Source organism: Lithobates pipiens, unplaced genomic scaffold, assembly GCF_037356315.1.
Source record: "Lithobates pipiens isolate NorthernLeopardFrog02 unplaced genomic scaffold, aLitPip1_a1.2 Scaffold_23, whole genome shotgun sequence".
NCBI classification, from domain to species: Eukaryota; Metazoa; Chordata; class Amphibia; order Anura; family Ranidae; genus Lithobates; species Lithobates pipiens.
The window spans coordinates 247389630-247408790 of record NW_027507785.1 but is presented as its reverse complement, the minus strand read 5'-3'; the positions used below and the strand labels follow the sequence as shown (position 1 = coordinate 247408790).

The window sequence follows — 19161 nt, the reverse complement described above, 5'->3', positions numbered from 1 at the left end:
TAATAAAACTTTCTACAGAGGGGTCTCAGAAAAGCAGACTGCTTCATATGTGTAATACGTGATTTTGCCCATATTTTCACTTAAAATTCCGCAAAATACACATTACAGACTTAACCAAAGCTAGGCACCCTGAGGACCTACCTAAACTAAGCTTTATATAGATGCTGGTAGATCTACAGATTTCAGATGGCAGTTCATATCTGTTGCTTTCTTTTCCCTGTTCACTGCTTGATTAGCAGAGTACTGTGAGATTGCATGTGAACATCTTATGTAATAAACAGCCGTGAGAGCAAAACCACACTTTGGCAGTTGTGCTAAACCAAAATATATTTAGTAACCTGCTGATAATTTTTATTTTTTCTTAGTTATAATTTATCTAAAAACCTTCAATATCCTAGATAATTGTTAGAAATCTTACATAGTTGCATTTTATCTCTGCCTAAAGGATGGAAGCATCCAATTTGGATTATCCCTTTCATTCTTAGAGTAATATGTAAGAACTGAAGAGGGTTTCTGTTGGTGGCTACCAGCAGTAAGAAGAGTGCTTATTGCAAATACAGATTAGCAGTCCAGTTTACATGCTTGTTGGGCCTCTATAGTATGTCCGGGTTAACTATAGAGAGGTACGTGCTTTACATCCTATCAATGCAATGCAGGGTATAGGTAGAAGGCTCAGGTCATACGTTTGTATTTTTGCACAAGGCTCACCTAGGTTTGGGTCAATTATACTTAAAGTGGAAGTAAACCCATCGATTTAAACAGTTAAAAAAAAAAAAAAAAAGACGTACCGGGAATGTTAACTGCACATTGGCTGTGCTCTCAGACAAACTATCAAACCATCCAATGGCTGGTGTCATAACGAATCACATGTGCAGCACCATAGCAGTTGAAGATTAAACAGAGGCAAAGATGGCAGCTTCCTTGGCTGAAAAACGATAGGAGTTTACTTCCTCTTTAAAAGTTGCTTTCTCAAGATAAGATAAATGCAGAAACCTTGTCTGGGAATTGTTAGTTTTGGTTTTTTGTTTCCCCAAGCTGACCCATTCTTTGTTATAAATAGACCTAATTTTTTCCAGGAGGGTTGTGACGATTTTACTGGAAATGTCTGATGGTTATTGATCGCAGGACTCAAAAAACTTGTCTGTAGATCTGTAGAAGATTAGGAAAATCCTGAAAGTACAGGAACTGAATATAGAACATGCATAGATTTCTGTTCCCAAGATTCTTAAGTAAACATTGGCTGATGGTATTGTAATAGCTGAAATGGCTTTACAGAAGCAAGTGAACATTTCAAACATTCTTTCATTCCGAAATGTACAAAGATTTTTCGTATGAATATTCTCATCTGAAAATTGATCCGCAGGGCACAACATGCCGTTTGCTTTTGATCTGTTTCTGCAGTGCTTTTTGCTGTGCATTTTGATTTTTGCACGTGATATTGCTGCGATTTTGCTTTGTTTGCATTTTATGCTTTTTTTTTTTTTTTTTTTTTTTGGCCAATTTGTTGTTGGGCAGATTAAAAAACACAAATTGCTGCTGCAAATGCACTACATGCTTTTCTGCAGCTCCTCCATTGAAGTATATTGAACCAAAAAAAGCACTGTTTTGCGTTGAAAAAAGTCCTTGATGCTTTCCAAATACTCAAATTTTGTACTTGCCTGCTCTGTGTAATGGTTTTGCACAGAGCAGCCCGATCCTTCTGGCGTCACCCACCAATGCTTTTGGCTCCTCCTGCTTCTAAGTAGTTCTAGCAAAAAATACTGATTTCAACTTGCAAAAATGCTAAAAAGGTTTAGGCCTCATGCACACTGGAAGTTATAATAACATAAAAACGCCAGTAGCCTTGTAGTGAGTGTTTGAGCATTTTTGCAATAGCATTTTTAAGAGGTTTTGAGCGTTTCAAGTTTTTTTTTTTTTTTTTTTTTTTTTTTTTTTAGGCGTCTTTTGATGTTGGAGCGTTCTTACATCTGAAACTCTCAGAGCCCACTAGTTTTTGGGGGTTGTTTTACAGCCAAAAATGCCCCAGCCAAAAAACATAACAGACTGTGTGCTTGGACACATAGGCTCGGTTCACACAGGGGCGGCACGACTTGCAGCGCCACGACCTGCACACGATCAGCGGCGACTTGCAAAAGACTTCTGTATAGAAGTCAATGAAAGTCGCCTGAAGTTGCCCCAAAAGTAGTACAGGAACCTTTTTTTCCAAGTCGGAGCGACTTGAGTCGCTCCTATTAGAATGGTTCCATAGTACAGAACGGAGCGCGACTTGTCAGGCGGCGAAGTCGCCTGGACCAGTCACCCCTGTGTGAACCGAGCCATAGGGTAACATGCTGGAGCGTTTGCCTGTAGAAAAAAATGTCTGAAGCCGAAAACAGCAGCTGTAAAAACGTCCAGTGTGTATGAGGCCTAAGGCTGGCCATACACTATATACAATTTTCTTATTCGATTTCCTTTAGATTTACCTTCATCTATGTAGTGCAGGGGGCTGCCTGATAGAACTCCTATTATATGGTTTTGGTAATTCTAAAGCAAAGTTGAACAAGAAAATTGTATATCAAAGAAATCTGGCTTTAACCACTTTAAGACCGGACCATTTTGCTGGTAAATGACCAGAGGTCTTTTTACACTTTGGCACTGCGCTGCTTTAACTGGTAATTGCGCGGTCATGCAATGTTGTACCCAAACAAAATTTGCGTCCTTTTCTTCCCACAAATAGAGCTTTCTTTTGATGGTATTTGATTGCCTCTGCGATTTTTATTTTTTGCGATATAAACGTAAAAAGACCGCAAATTTTGAAAAAAAATGATATTTTCTACTTTTTGTTATTAGAAAAATCCAATAAACTCAATTTTAGTCATACATTTAGGCCAAAATGTATTCAGCCACATGTCTTTGGTAAAAAAAAAGTCAATAATTGTATATTTATTGGTTTGCGCAAAAGTTGTCACATCTACAAACTAAGGTACGTTTTCTGGAATTTACGCAGCTTTTAGTTTACGACTGCCTATCTCATTTCTTGAGGTGCTAAAATGGCAGGGCAGTACAAAACCCCCCCAAATGACCCCATTTTGGAAAGTAGACCCCCTAAGGAAATTGATAAGAGGCATGTTGAGCCCATTGAATATTTTATTTTTTTGCCTCAAGCGATTGAATAATGACAAAAAAAATATTTTTTTTATTTTTTTACACAAAGTTGTCACTAAATGATATATTGCTCACACATGCTATGGGCGTATGTGAAATGACACCCCAAAATAAATTCTGCTGCTTCTCCTGAGTACGGGGATACCACATATGTGGGACTTTTTGGGAGCCTAGCCGCGTACGGGGCCCCGAAAACCAAGCACCGCCTTCAGGCTTTCTAAGGGCGTAAATTTTTGAGTTCACTTCTCACTACCTATTACAGTTTTGAAGGCCATAAAATGCCAAGATGGCACAAAACCCCCACAAATGACCCCATTTTAGAAAGTAGACACCCCAAGCTATTTGCTGAGAGGCATGTTGAGTTCATGGAATATTTTATATTTTGCCACAAGTTGCGGGAAAATTACAAACTTTTTTTTTTTTTTTTTTTTTTTCACAAAGTTGTCACTAAATGATATATTGCTCACACATGCCATGGGCATATGTGAAATGACACCCCAAAATAAATTCTGCTGCTTCTCCTGAGTACGGGGATACCACATATGTGGGACTTTTTGGGAGCCTAGCCGCGTACGGGGCCCCGAAAACCAAGCACCGCCTTCAGGCTTTCTAAGGGCGTAAATATTTGACTTCACTCCTCACTACCTATTACAGTTTTGAAGGCCATAAAATGCCAAGATGGCACAAAACCCCCACAAATGACCCCATTTTAGAAAGTAGACACCCCAAGCTATTTGCTGAGAGGCATGTTGAGTCCATGGAATATTTTATATTTTGCCACAAGTTGCGGGAAAATTACAAACTTTTTTTTTTTTTTTTTTTTTTTCACAAAGTTGTCACTAAATGATATATTGCTCACGCATGCCATGGGCATATGTGAAATGACACCCCAAAATAAATTCTGCTGCTTCTCCTGAGTACGGGGATACCACATATGTGGGACTTTTTGGGAGCCTAGCCGCGTACGGGGCCCCGAAAACCAAGCACCGCCTTCAGGCTTTCTAAGGGCGTTACAGTTTTGAAGGCCATAAAATGCCAAGATGGCACAAACCCCCCCCAAATGACCCCATTTTGGAAAGTAGACACCCCTAAATTTAGGGGTACACTAGTGAGACTAGGTAATAAATGGCGGGTGCCCTGAAACTATAAAAAAATAACTAACCAACCAGCGTCACCTGTAACAGTTATATGGTGATCACTGGTGAAAGGGTTAACTAGGGGGCAATCAGGGGGCTTTATGCGGTAGTATATGGGGGTCCCTGGCGCTATAAAAAGCTGCGGCGAACCTAAATACCTACTTGCCTAACTAGCGTCACCTGTGACACTAATACAGCGATCAGAAAAACGATCGCTTATTAGGCTGGGTTCACACTGGAGCGATGCGGGAACGCCACGAATGCGCGGCGGGTTCCCGCATCGCATGCCTCCCGGCGGCAGTTCACACTGCCCTATGCGAACTGCTGGGAGTGTCAGTGAAATGTTACTGACACCCCCAGATCAGTTCGCATATCGCAGTGCGATCTGAAAACTCGGATCGCATGGTGTGAACACCCATGCGATCCGATTCTGCTGCGGGCCAAAAAAAGGGTCCCGTGCGAATTTGCGGCGGGTGCGGCGGGTGTGGCGGGTGCGGCGAATGGCTGAACTCGAATCGCACAGAGATCGGATGTGATTTGCACTGCAGTGCGGTGCGAATCACATCCGTTCTCAAACCGCTGCAATCTGAACCCAGCCTTAGTGACACTGGCGACGGGGGGTGATCACGGGGTTAAACCTTTATTGGGGGGGTTAGGGGGGTACCTTAGAACTAAAGGGGGCTAACCCTAACTGCCCTAACAGTTATTAGTCACAAATGACACCCGCCGGGTGATCAGGGGGTTAAACCTTTATTAGGTAATAAATGGCGGGTGCCCTGAAACTATAAAAAAATAACTAACCAACCAGCGTCACCTGTAACAGTTATATGGTGATCACTGGTGAAAGGGTTAACTAGGGGGCAATCAGGGGGCTTTATGCGGTAGTATATGGGGGTCCCTGGCGCTATAAAAAGCTGCGGCGAACCTAAATACCTACCTGCCTAACTAGCGTCACCTGTGACACTAATACGGCGATCAGAAAAATGATCGCTTATTAGGCTGGGTTCACACTGGAGCGATGCGGAAACGCCGCGAATCCGCGGCGGGTTCCCGCATCGCATGCCTCCCGGCGGCAGTTCACACTGCCCTATGCGAACTGCTGGGAGTGTCAGTGAAATGTTACTGACACCCCCAGATCAGTTCGCATATCGCAGTGCGATCTGCAAACTCGGATCGCATGGTGTGAACACCCATGCGATCCGATTCTGCTGCGGGCCAAAAAAAGGGTCCCGTGCGAATTTGCGGCGGGTGCGGCGGGTGTGGCGGGTGCGGCGGGTGCGGCGAATGGCTGAACTCGAATCGCACAGAGATCGGATGTGATTTGCACTGCAGTGCGGTGCGAATCACATTCGTTCTCATAAACCGCTGCAATGTGAACCCAGCCTTAGTGACACTGGCGACGGGGGGTGATCACGGGGTTAAACCTTTATTGGGGGGGTTAGGGGGGTACATTAGAACTAAAGGGGGCTAACTCTAACTGCCCTAACAGTTATTACAGTCACAAATGACACCAATGCAAAAAAAAAAAAAAAAAAAAAAAAAATGACATTGGTGTCACTGTGACTGGGGGGCAGGGGTAATTGGGGGGGTGATCGGGGGGTAAAGGGGGGGTGTGAGTGTGCCTGGCATGTTCTACTGTGTGTGTAGAGTGTTGGTGCAACTCACCGATCCGCTCTCCTCCGTGTCGGAACGGAAAATACCGACACGGAGGAGAGAATACATCACTTCCTCTCCTGTGTTTACATTACAGGAGAGGAAGTGATGTCACGGGGGATTTCCATTCGTCGAGAGCGATCGCGAGGGGGTGGCCATGAATGAATGGCCGTCCCCTCATCCCTGATCTCTCCCGAACGAATGCCGACCGCCGCAGGCACCGGGGGGGGGCCCGATCGGGCCCCCCACCCGCGGGCAGGCATGGACTTATATATACGCCAATATGCCTGCCCGTGCCATTCTGCCGACGTATATCGTCGTGCGGCGGTCGGCAAGTGGTTAAGATTGTGAAGGGGGTAGAGTCGCGATCTTGATTATTTAACTATTGTGCCACTCTATTGTGTGGTGCACTCTTTATCAAAACGCTGCGAAAATGCAGTTTATAGAAGTATAGAAATGACAGTAATGGCCTGGGTTTTTGTTGGCATCAGAACTACTTCTCTTCCCACGCAAATCAATGGGACTTCAAAAGCAGTTTGAAGCAGGAGGTCCACTGCAGGACATTGCATCTCTGAAAAAACTTTGCTAATACTCATTGTTTTCCACCACATGCTAAATGCATCTAAATCCATACTGTAGTCAAACATTAGGTGATTTGTTGGGTGGTGAGAGTTATCAGACTTCTTTCCTGGATTTTCTCCATTATATTTATGTAGTGTGGTACAAAGAATATTTGGCATAAAAATATAGCTATAAAATCTTATTTTTGGTTTTCCTTGGCATATGTACAGTCTTTTTTTTTTTTTTTATTTATTTTTTGTATTCATTGAGCAATCCGGTAATCTTAAACTTCTTCAGGCATCTCTGATCTCAAAAGCTTGGAGCACCATCCAGTGAGATATTCTCAAATAAAGATTATTCCACCAGGTTTAAGCTTAAGAATTTTTGGGTTGATAGATTATCCATACCTGGTGGGAAAGTTACTTTAAATGGATTCACTGCAAGTGCTTTCACGTGTTTTTACTTGAGTCTGAACACTCAGGTTTCTGTGCCCAAAATTTTTCCCATCACCAACATGTAGTAAAAGATTAGTGTAAGAAATGTTGTAATGCAAGACAAAGAGAAACTCTGTGTGCCTGCCTGACCTGAATAAATGCATTTATATGATAATAATGGGGATTTTTGTCCCTTCTACAGTACATTTAGTCCTAGGAAAATATTCAGTTAAGTTAACCAAGTGACCTTTTCAATGAATATGCTTGTGGTAGCAGATGGTGTACTTTTTTTTGTTTTTTTGTTTTAAAGTGTACCTGTGTTCAGACTATAGATATTAAAGGGGAAGTACAGCCAAAGCTCGTTTGCCTGTACTTCTCCTATGGATCACAGTAGTGCAGTCGTTTTTCAGTCCTGTGACCCATTTTTAGCAGAGAGCGGACTGAAGTCTACACTCTCCTGAGGTCAGTCGGTCCAGGCTCCACATGATCACGAAGTCAGGATCTGCTTGGATCAGTGATGGCGAACCTTGGCACCCCAGATGTTTTGGAACTACATTTCCCATAATACTCATGTACTCTGCAGTGTAGTGGAGCATGATGGGAAATGTAGTTCCAAAACATCTGGTGTGCCAAGGTTTGCCATCACTGGCCTAGATCCTTGGACCAACACCCGGCTCAGCCTCTTGGCAAGCCACTGAAAGCCTGAGCCAGCCGCTCTTGCCCCCTCCACAGCCCAGCGCTCCAGTCAGTGAGGAGGGGGCAGAGCAGAGAGCTGTGACTGACAGTCACCAGCTCTCTGCTCACGGAGCTGTGAGAACCGAGCGATCGGCAGTGTTCGATCGCTCGGCTCTGTCTAGAGATGCCAGAGGGCAGATGCAGTATCCACCTAGGTAAGTATGAATAAAAACAAAAATCAAAAACCATACTTATTTAAGTATTTATAAACTGACAAATAGCAGCAAGAACACCCTTCTGCTAGTAATGTGAAGTAAGTAATTCTCTAAGCGCGCAACAAAACACCATTTCTAAGGCTCCATTAACACCTGTATGACTCCAAAGTTGTGGGACTCTGGAGTGCAACTTTGGATGAATGCAACTTGGATATGACTTTCTGTCCCTCTGAAAAGTCGGACCCACTCTTGCATTCAAACCATTTAGGTACAACTTTCATGCTATTTTGAGGTTTAGCATTGAAGTCTAGGGCCCTCAATTTGCATGAAAGTCGGACTAAATTAGTGCATGAACTACTTTGAATTTGCTGCGACTTTAGGTCACATATATATATGAATGGTTATCATTGGAAAACATGGGGTACAACTTGTCATGTGACTTTGATGGCCAAAGTCACATGACAAGTCACACAGTGTTAATAGGGTGCAACTGCTTATAAACACCTTTTGGTTGTTGGGAAGCCACAAAAGCTGAGCTTTTGCGCTCTTTTCCCCACATTGCCTACAGCTACGGAGGTGAGCCGGGCTTGTTTTGAAAGCGTTTTACTGCTTGTTCAAAATATGGAAATATTTTAGTGTGCCTAGTCTGGGCATCGGTTCACTTTAACATTTGGTGAAAGTGAGTATACTTTGAAGTTTTACACCAGCAAAAGCGAGTAAATCATTCTTTTGGGTAAATGTTGGCATAAACTGAGAATTTTGAGAATTTTTTTTATAAATCTTGTATACTTAGAATCTGAGTTTGAAAATTACAGGCAAGAAAAACGTCACTGTTAAAAACATGTACCGTATGCTTTAACTGGCACATATTGCATGCACGTCTCTATATTAGGCCCTTCTGCTTTTATTTACACGTAATTCTGTGTAAGTTTAGTGTGTGCATCTTCTACAAGCCTTTTGAGCAGTTTTTAGCACTTGTACAGCCTGAAATCTGGGCAACTTCTGCACGCTGAGTATTTTCTAAACTATGTATCATTTTTCTGTAGTCGGTCTTCAGCCAAAATGTTTTTTTTCTTACCAGTTTGAGTATTTATAAAATGATGTATATTTTTTGACAACGTGCAGTAGTTGTAGTATTTTCATTATGTGCGGTTGTATACTTTTCATTTAAAAAAAAAAAAAAAAAACTGTTTATACTTGGAACTGGTCTATATTTTAGCAGCTGGCTTTTAGCAAAACTCTTAAATATTGACACACAACTAGTAGCTTCCTGGTTCCCCTCTTATAAAAATGTAAGAAAAAGTGGAGCAATTGTATTTGACAGTTTTCTAGCTGTAGTCATCAGAACCGCCACTTCGTATTTTCATTGGAAATCCTACAACTTGTCATGTGACTTTGCAGTCCCAAGTTGCAGGACAAGTTACTGTGCTATTCACGGATTAGGTTGGAGGGCTTTTTGATACCTTTTGTCACTGCATGATTATTTTACCTCTCACATAGGAGATTTTGAAATGCCATGTTTTCTGTAGGATCAGAGCATCTTCATGCTTGTGGCAGAAAGTTGAACATGCCAGTAGACATAAGATGGCACTGGCAAATTGTTGCAAAAGCTAGTTATGGAGTTTTTCATGCTTGTAAACCATACAGGTGCTCCAGGCACTGGTCTTAAGGTCCCCACGGACAGCCTAAAAATGTTTCCACTAACCTTAATTGGCCAAACTGCAGGTGGCTCTGCTACCCCTATCTGGCTCAACAAGTCAACTATAAAATCAACTGAACCAGGTGGAAAATGATCAGGCGAACAGTGACTGCATCCTTTTTGAGAAGCAGTCACTGTTCAGCAGCACCAGTGTATTCAGGCAGCTGGCAGTGGAGATCCTATCATCCACGCTCTTAATCCGGCCATAGATGCAGTGATTTTTTTCTTGCCTGCAACCATGGGTTGTACACATCTCACACACAATTGTTTGATTCCCCCCATCAACACAGCCTGTGTTGATTGGGGAATCCCTCCCATGAAGCCATTGTGTCCTGGAGAAGGGGCAGGGGGAGCCATTCTTGTTGGGAGAACACAGTGATTGTTAGCAGCAATCGCGTGTTAAATTGAACTGACTGGTTGTACCCAAATTGATTGATTGACATTCAGCCTGCCCATACATAGTTTGGAATGGCTGAGATTCGAACAGTCTGGCCAGCTTTAGCCTGAATGATAAAAATAAAGCTGTGTATGTTGGCCTTTATTTGTTTCTCTCCTGAAATGGATGAGCAGGTCAGATCCCATAATGCTAATCAGATGTGTGATCATGTCATGATCTGACCATAATTGATCAGATTTTGTGCGGTCATCTTGTGTCTGTTGGCACCTCTTCTTCATGGACACTGTTGTCTTAGCCAATTGACTGTGTAATCTGCAGGAAACCTCTTTACATTCAGGTTCATCGCAGATATTAGATAAGTCCATACTGCAGTCATGTGAGTGGTCATTGATGAAATTTCCTGTTAACATTAATCAATCTTAACTACATCCATGTTCGATTACAAACCACATGTTTCTATCAGGCTCTTAATGGTGTTGCATCCATTAAAAACTAAAACAATAATTTCTGTGTGTTTTTTTCGTAAAGTAATCCACTGCTAGTCCCTGTTTTTGTATGAGAATGTCCCCTACCCCTTGTGTGTCCTTAATAGATTGTCTGGTGCAAATTTTCTATGCCGCTCCCCCAGTGTAAAGACTGTTATTTCTCTCCCTTCAGTGCAATAGAAGCGTCCAGCGCCGCTCTCCCTGTAGTCAGCTCTAGTGAACCTGAGCAGTCAGAACTTGACTGTGATACTGGGGGGGCCGTAGAGGTTGAGCCTCAGAGTGAGCCCTCCTTTATCAATCCATCAGCAAGGTGAGTATTGAAGTAGGTTGTGCTTGTTAAAGCAAAATCATTCCAAAAGCAAGAAGCTGAATAAAGGTAACTCTTCATCCGCTGCTAAGGCCATGCCGCATTCCACCGCTCGCCTGCTCTGCTTGCATTTCTCTATTTACGCATCTACCTACTAAATATGCATGAAATATATCAAAACTTAATTGAAACTGAAAGGCTTTGAGGATATAGTTTTCGTTTTTGTGAAATTGCCAATTTCTCCATTTTAAATCGGGGTGCTCCAAATTGTTCTGGGTCTGCGCCATTTAAACAAACGAGCGTCGGTCTGGCATTTTGCAGTCCAGCTTCTACGTGACTATCCCAACTAAAAGGCATAATGGATAACATGGGCGAAGACTTGCACAATTATAAAAATAAACCAATTCACTGACTGTTCTTTTTGACAAGTGCTGATCTAGCGGTTTGCAGATCAACACTTCACATGCACAAATAGAGAATAGCCTTATTTTAATCATTTAAACCGCTGCTGCCATGTTGACGTAAGCCTTGCAGTTTTGTTTCCGGCAGAATCGCCCTCGAAATTTAACGCTGACATAGTTTGCCAATTCCTTTTCGCTTTTGCAGCTGCACACAGTTTTAATTTCAGATAGTTATTGGAAATATTATGGTTTATAAAAAAATATTAACGTCTGTTAAAGCATGTACAGATAGCTGTTTGGGAGGGAATAGGCAAATGGTATTTGCGTTTTTAGATGTGCGTGATGGTATTGTCATTTACTTTACTGCACTTGTATGAACAATGCATCTTCAAATGCTTGCTTTCAAAGATGTACATGCTTCATCGTTGGCTACTAGATCTGCATTGTGTGTGTGTGTGTATATATATTTTTCCTTTTTAATAATTCCCTGTAGTTTTGTGACCGAACATGTTGAGAACATCTCAGTTTCACACAACAAACGAAAGGTGACATCATCAGACATGGAAGCCGAAGTGTCAGCTCCTGAACCAGAAGCAGAGAAACTGAAAGTACACCTTAATGCATCTGAAGATTTAGAGAAAGAGGTCAGTATGCCCATAGCTGCGATTGTGGCATAATATTGTTTTATGTAAATCAATACCGTATGTTTTCATTTCCTGTGCTGTCTAGCATTAGATTATGTTGGAACCTAGCTTTATAAAGCTGTCCTGCACAGGGCATTACCATGTATTAGTAAGTTCTAACGCAGTGTTTCTCAACTCCAGTCCTCAAGGCACCTTAACAGGTCATGTTTTCAGGCTTTCCATTATTTTGCACAGGTGATTTGATCAGTTTTACTGCCTTAGTAATTACCACAGCTGTTTCATCTGAGGGAAGTCCTGAAAACATGACCCGTTGGGGCGTCTTGAGGGCTGTAGTTGAGAAACGCTGTTCTAACACAAGTTTCCAGACGTGTTAAGTCATTCTCTTGTTCCCCAGAGAGCAGTATTTACTGTATATGGCCTCCACACAGACGCTCCGTTTGTCCGCTTTTTTTTCTCTTTTTTTTTTTTTTTTTTTAAATCCATATGCTGACAGATGAAAAACTGATGAGCATCGGTTTTACATCCGCATCCGTCAACATCCATTTTTTTCTTTCTTTTTTTTAAACCGATCATAGCCCTATTTTTTTTTTGTTTTTTTTCCGTAAAAAAAAAAAAAATGTAGAACCGTTTTTTTGCATTGGTAGTGGAAGTAAAAAAAAAAAAAACATGAAATGCTGATGTAAACTGAATCAGTTTTTGCTTTGAAAAAACGCAACGCCTGTGTGAAAGGACCCTAAGGCAAAAAAGCTCTGGTCACTGGTTTCCAGTGTTTTCGGAGGAAAATAGAGTAGGCAGTATTTTTAAATTTTTTTAACCTTTTTTGTAGTAGTATCTGAGGCTAAAAGCATTTGTTTGGTATTGACTGGTAATGAGAAACATGTTTTTATAAAATACATTTTTAAATTTGATTATCTTTTTGTCGGGAGTTTCAAGACCAGCTTAATAAAAGCATGCGTTTTAGTATGTAGGTTTTAAAACCCTATTTTTTATGGGACATACAGCTGACTGATGACAAAGAGGTGACTGGAGGTGACCCGGTTGTTCCAGGGAACGCAAAGGACCCCGTTGACATTCCAACTTTTGATGAGTGGAAGAAACAAGTCATGGAAGTGGAGAAAGAAAAGAGTAAGTTATGCCAGTCACATGGCAAGTTTCAAAATGCAAATAGCTAATTTAAGCCAGCTAAATCCATTCACCCGCTGCAGTTGGGATTTACAGTATCTCACAAAATTGTGTACACCCCTCACATTTTTGTAAATTTTTTATCTCTTTTTATGTGACACTGAAGAAATGGTACTTTGCGACAATGTAAAGTAGCGAGTGTACAGCTTGTATAACAGTGTAAATTTGCTGTCCCCTCAAAATAGCCATTTTCCTCTGGGTCACAGTAGTGCACTTGTGCTCTCCTGTACGCCAGAATCAGCTGACAGTTGGCTAAAATCGGCTGTTGGCTGATCTCACAGAGCCACTCCGCAGCCAGCTGCTCCTGCTCGACACTCCAGTGAGCGCTGGAGGGGCAAAGCAGAGAGCCGAGACTGATAGTCGCCGCTCTTCTGAGTGGACCAAGAACTGAGTGATCAGCAGTCATGTGATCGCTAAGGCTGCAGTATGGAGTTGAGTATGTGTTTCTTTTGGGCAACCCAAATTTCTCCTTTAAACAAAACATCAATTATCCCTAATCTCAAATGTTGGGAAATGGTGATGTAATGGTTTATGCTCTGCTTCTCTGAAGAATATGTCTAGAGAAGATCTGGAAGAATATGGATAGAGAGCAGACTCTGTATTCTTTAGGTCTGACATTTTTCACAATGGAGTTGATCCATGTGAAATATTTAAAATGGCCACAGGCTGAGAGCTAGGCTGGGCTTGCTGTCTGTGCCCAGTCTTGTCTTTGTAGTTTAATATCTGTAGAGCTTTCGTACGGAAAGCAAATGAGTGATAGAGCGCTTGCAAAGCTTGCAGGCTGTCAAAAGCTATACTCCAAAATTGGTAAAACATTTTTAGACTTTGTTCACAGTGCTTTATATTGGTAAAGTACATTTGTAGACGTTTACCAAAGACATTTATAGTACTTAGAAAAAAATACTGCACTCATGTGGGAACAATATATACACTTTGTGTAATTATTAAAAGTTGTACTGTATTTAATGGGAATCTTTGTAGTTTTAGCATTTTACACTTCAGCAGTTGTAAATGCTTGCACTAAGTTACTCTGGAAATTGCATGCATAAGCACTTCTACACATATTTAACTATGTATAATGGATTTCTTTTGCATGCTTCACAATGTTTTCTGTGGACTTTTTCCCTTATTTACTATAAAGTTTTATTTCACTCATAAAACCTGTGGAAATTCACTCCGGCACTAAAGATTCTACTCATGTGTAATGTCTATGTAATCTGACCTTATTTATCAAAGCATATGAAATTCTATATTTTCTTCATAGTAACCAATTAGATGGTGTGGCTTTATAGCCGGTGAAAGGAGGAAACAGATTGTTTAGGGTGTTGTAATGTTTTTTTTTTTTTTTTTCTTCACATTTTGATACCTAAAGCACACTGTCCAAGATGCAGTTCTCTGCCACAGCCATCTTCCTGCCGGGCCTTGGTTTCCTGTGTGCTCTAACATTTGTTGGCACAGATTGGGTCTTGACCTAGCAGGAATGCGCTGTGTTGCACTCCCACCACCTCTTGGGAGTGGGGCTGGAGATGCTGGTGTCCTTCTGGCCAGTTTTGTCTGCCCTGGGCCCATGACAGTCCCAGAAGAGTGATACACACCAGCATCCAGATTCCCTATGGGTACAGAGCAGTAGCCAGAGCTAGCTTGTAGGAGCCTTGTGCCTTAAATCCGGGAGCCAGCAGGTGTTAAGGACAGTACTGATCTCGGTATCGTAAAGAATTTCAGCATGATGCATCTGTGCAAGTCTAAGCCTGCAGTACTGCAATGGTGCCCAATTTTGCAGGAAGGAGTTCCATCTGGAGACGGACATCATCACAGAGCTGCATCGGAAATACACAGAAGCCTCCTGTGGCTGCCAGGTTTAGGTGAACTACAGCGCTCATGGTTTGGCTGAGCTAACAGGAATTGGCTGAAACTCTGAACAATCTATAGCCAGTTTTAGTGTCCTTCTCTTTCTATGAGCTTTGAAAGCTGTTGCCCTGAGTGAAGGCTTGTGTAAACGGTGCATTTAGCTTACCTTTTAGGTTGTCTGCATCTTAAATGTGCATTAGGACTAAAAGGGGAAGTTCTGCTTCCCCCCCCCCCCCCACTTCGTGTGTGTTTTTGTTTATTGCATTATTAGGGGGTACCTAGTTGTGGCGGGTACTTGCTCCCACTTGCACTTGGATAGCCACAAAGGTGAGTAATCGAATTTGAATAAATCTGTATGGACTAAAGCCAAAACCCCTTATTCTGCTTTTTTTTTTTTTTTTTTTTTTTTCTAAAACACTGACTTGGATACATTTAAAGCCATTACATTATAATGACATTTGGGTATCTAGCAATTTCAGATGGAGAAATCATCAAGGGCAGTTCCATACCTTTTTCAGTGCAAATTTCCTTTAAAGCTGATCTCTGTGTTTTAGTACAGTTTGGTTTGTTTAGTCCAAACGAATGAGTTTCTTCACTAACACATGCAGCAGTGCTAGGTGCGCTGTATAAACTGTATGTATCCTCTGCTATATACAGTGATGTTTCTGCAGTCTGTCCTGTTTCCGGAACAAATTCTAGTCAGGCTGAGCGCTGCTCATCCATTCACAGCAATCTGTGTATTCTATGAATGAATACAAAGTTTTCACGAATGGGCTTAGTTGAAGATGGTGACGACATTGGCTTGCCTCTGTCTCAGCCAATCAGAGGAAGCTTTCTATTCATAGAATTCACAGCTCCCTGTGAATGGCTAAGCAGCACTCAACCCGCCTCGGTTATGTTCCAACAGCGGGACAAAGGCCCCATCCTGCTACCAGAACACAGCGCTGTATCTGCGGATACATACAGCTCATATAGTGATGACCGTCGCTGCATGCGTTGGTGAGGTAAACGGTTTGTTTGGACCAGCGTGGTCTAAATTTGTTTTTTAAAAGTCTTTAAAACATGGAGAGCAGATTTAAAATGTTTTAAAATTGCAACTCGCATGGCACATAAAAAAAAAAAGTTTCTGTTTGACACGGGATGCAATCCCAGTGGACAGGCAACTAAACGCTCTGCCTTTTTGGGTTAGGAAATTGTTTCATGTGTGTTACTCAATATTAACTGCATGTTACTTGACCTTGTTTATTCAGAACTACCTTTCTGTAGATATTAATGACAAAAGGCATTTCTGAAATTGGATGACAGTCAGATGAGCAGACTGCATGGCCCCTGAAGGGAGTAAGCTGTCCTTTAGTAAATGGAGTGTCATCACTGCCTGGAATTTCACATTAGAGGTTATTCTGTATCACATGAACGGGGCAAAGTTTTCCAGTCATAGTGTTGCAGAGGGACTTGCTGTCAAGAAGCAACTGGCAAAGTCAGTCACCGCTTTAATGTTTGTTTTGTTTTTATTTTTTTCCCCCCAGGCCAGTCTTCGCATGCCTCAGTCAATGGGGGGCAGCATACAGTAAAGGTCCAAAAGAATAGGAACAATTATGCGTCTGTGGAGTGTGGTGCAAAGATACTATCTGCCAACCCTGAGGCCAAGGTAAGATTAATGTGCAGTGTATAAAACTTGTTGGATTCAACTCTAAACACTTTTATTATTTTTGGCGAATTGCAGAAAATATACTGTACATGCACAATTGCTGGTTTAATCAGACTTGGCTGTATATTCTAACTTGTTGCAGACCGGCTTAACTGATGTTGAAGCCTGATTTTAAGGCTGAGAAACTGTCAGTGGTGGTCTCAGAACTCTCATCTTCCACTCTATATCCAGTTTCATTTCACTTCATGTCTTGGTGACCATTGTTATAGGGACAGGAAGAGAGAAGAAATCTCCCCAATAGGAACACAGACCACCACCAATAAAAATGATCTGGATGTTTTACGGTTTACTTGGCCTTACCGGACAAATATGCTCTTTAACCGCTTCTAAACCGCTCCATGTGATCGGACACAGCGGGAGTCAATCAGCAGGACTGGTGGACTGCCTATGTAAACGAGGCAGACCGCCATCTGAGAAGAAAATGGAGATTTTGTGTTTTTGCTAAGCACATTGAAAACCTTTTCAAATTGGGGGAAATCTTAACCAAGCAAGCAACCAACCCAGCAACCCTTGTGTTTAGCGATAATACTTCAGCTGACATTTTCCTCCCATCAGATGCAGTCGCTGTTGGGTTATTCTGCTACGGATTTGTGTCAGAATACAATAGCTGGCAGTGGAGACCAGTCGATACCACGCAGTTGATATGGTTTAGCGTGTATGGGGGCAATCAATAAATTTCTTTCGTTCAGTCCTTACAGTTTAGACCCCTTTCACACTAGTGCGCAGTATAGGCTGTTTCGGCCGCTAACGGAGTGCTTTTAACTAGGGCCGAACGACTAATCGACAACTAATTGATTATGAAAATAGTAATCGATTAATTTCATAATCGATTAATCTGCCACTAACATAATGGGGTTAAAAAAAAAATTAAATTAGCCCTTTATAGTACAAAAAGAGCAAATTTGCTACTGTAAATATTAATTTCACTGTCCCATAGTAAAAAATGAACCCCTTACAGCCGCAATTATTTGCTGTTTTTGTACTCCTTTTTTTTTTTTTTTTTAACCCCATTATGTTACTAAACATCTCAGGCCTGGGTCACACCTGTGTGTGTTGTTGTTTTGTTTTTTTGGTTTAATATACTTCAATGGAGAAGCTGCAGAAAAGCAATGTAATAATGCGTTTTTGCGGGAATTTGTGTTTTTTTTTTTTTTTTTTTTTTTTTTTTAATCTGCCCAAAAATAAATTGGCCAAAAAAATATGTAAAAATGCAAATCGCCGCAATTTTTTTTCCGATTAATCGAAACAATAATCGGCCAACTAATCGATTATGAAAATAATTGTTGCAGCCCTACTTTTAACTCCACTAGCGCAGCTGCCGAAGCGACTCTAGCAGCGCTGCCCATTGATTTTGGCAGGGGCGGTTTGGGACTGCTCCCACACCGCCCTCCAAAGATGCTGCTTGCAGGACTTGTTTTCTCTGTACTGCAAGCGCACTGCCCCAGTTTGAAAGCACTCAGGCTTTCACACTGGGGAGGCTTGTTGTCCGCTAAGAAAAGGCTACTCGGCTAAGAAAAAGCTGCTCAGACTTTTTTTTTTTTTTTTTTTTTTTAACCACCTCAATACAGTGCAGTTACACCCCCTTCCTGACCAGACCAATTTTCAGCTTTCAGAGCTCAGTTTGAATGACAATTACTCAGTCATGTAACACTGTATCCATATGAAACTTGCGTCCTTTTTTCCACACAAATAGAGCTTTCTTTTAGTGGTATTTAATCACTGGTGGGTTTTTTATTTTTTGTGCTATAAATAAAATACGTAAATTTTGTGAAAAAATGCCTTTTTCTTTGTTTCTGTCATAAATTTTTGCTAACTAGTAATTTTTCTTCATACATTTTGGCCAAAATTTATACTGCTACATATCTTTGGTAAAAATAACCCACATTAGTATATATTATTTGGTCTTTGTGAAAGTTATAGAGTCTACAAACTATGGTGCCAATCGCTGAAAATTGATCACATCTAATCAGGCCTTCAGTACATCAGGTGTATCATTTCTTGAGACACTAACAAGTCAGGAAAGTACAAATACCCCCCCAAATGATCCCTTTTTACAAAGTAGACATTCCAAGGTATTAAGGAAGTAGCATGGCAAGTTTTTTTAAGTTGTCATTTTTTCCCACAATTCTTTGCAAAATGAAGATTTTTTTTATTATTATTCATTTTTTTTTTCAAAATTGTCATATCAGGTTATTTCTCACACAGCATATGCATACAACAAATTGCACCCCAAAATACATTCTGCTACTCTTCCCGAGTACGGCAATACCACATGTGTGAGACTTTTACACAGCCTGGCCACATACAGAGCACCAACATTGATGTAGTACCTCTCATTTCTCAACCACCTATTACACTTTTGAAGGCCCTGGAGTACCAGGACAATGGAATTTCCCATAAAATGACCCCATTTTGGAAAGCAAACACCCCAACGTATAATCTGTGAGGCATAATGAGTCTTTTTTAAACGTTTTTTTTTTTTTTTTTTTTTTTTTTCCCAGAAGTTTTTGGAATATGTGGAAAAAAATGAAAACGCATTTTTTTTCTTTTTTTTTTACACAAAGTTGTCAATTTATAAGATATTTCTAACACATAGCATGTATATAGCAAAAATTACACCCCAAAACACATTCTGCTACTCCTCCCGAGTATGGCAATACCACATGTGTAGG

At 41.2% G+C, this 19161-nt stretch overlaps 1 protein-coding gene across 5 annotated transcripts in view; it reads left to right on the top strand.

The window, feature by feature from the left end:
* SUCO (SUN domain containing ossification factor) overlaps positions 1-19161 on the top strand; it is a 156419-nt gene that overhangs the window by 63988 nt on the left and 73270 nt on the right. For 4 of the 5 annotated variants that reach the window (XM_077452994.1, XM_077452993.1, XM_077452997.1 and 1 more), the window contains exons 5-8: positions 10572-10709; positions 11601-11751; positions 12753-12876; positions 16308-16429. In XM_077452994.1, the coding sequence (XP_077309120.1) occupies positions 10572-10709; positions 11601-11751; positions 12753-12876; positions 16308-16429 (535 nt within the window). The remainder of the gene's footprint in view (positions 1-10571; positions 10710-11600; positions 11752-12752; positions 12877-16307; positions 16430-19161) is intronic. The other variant, XM_077452996.1, reaches the window with a different exon arrangement.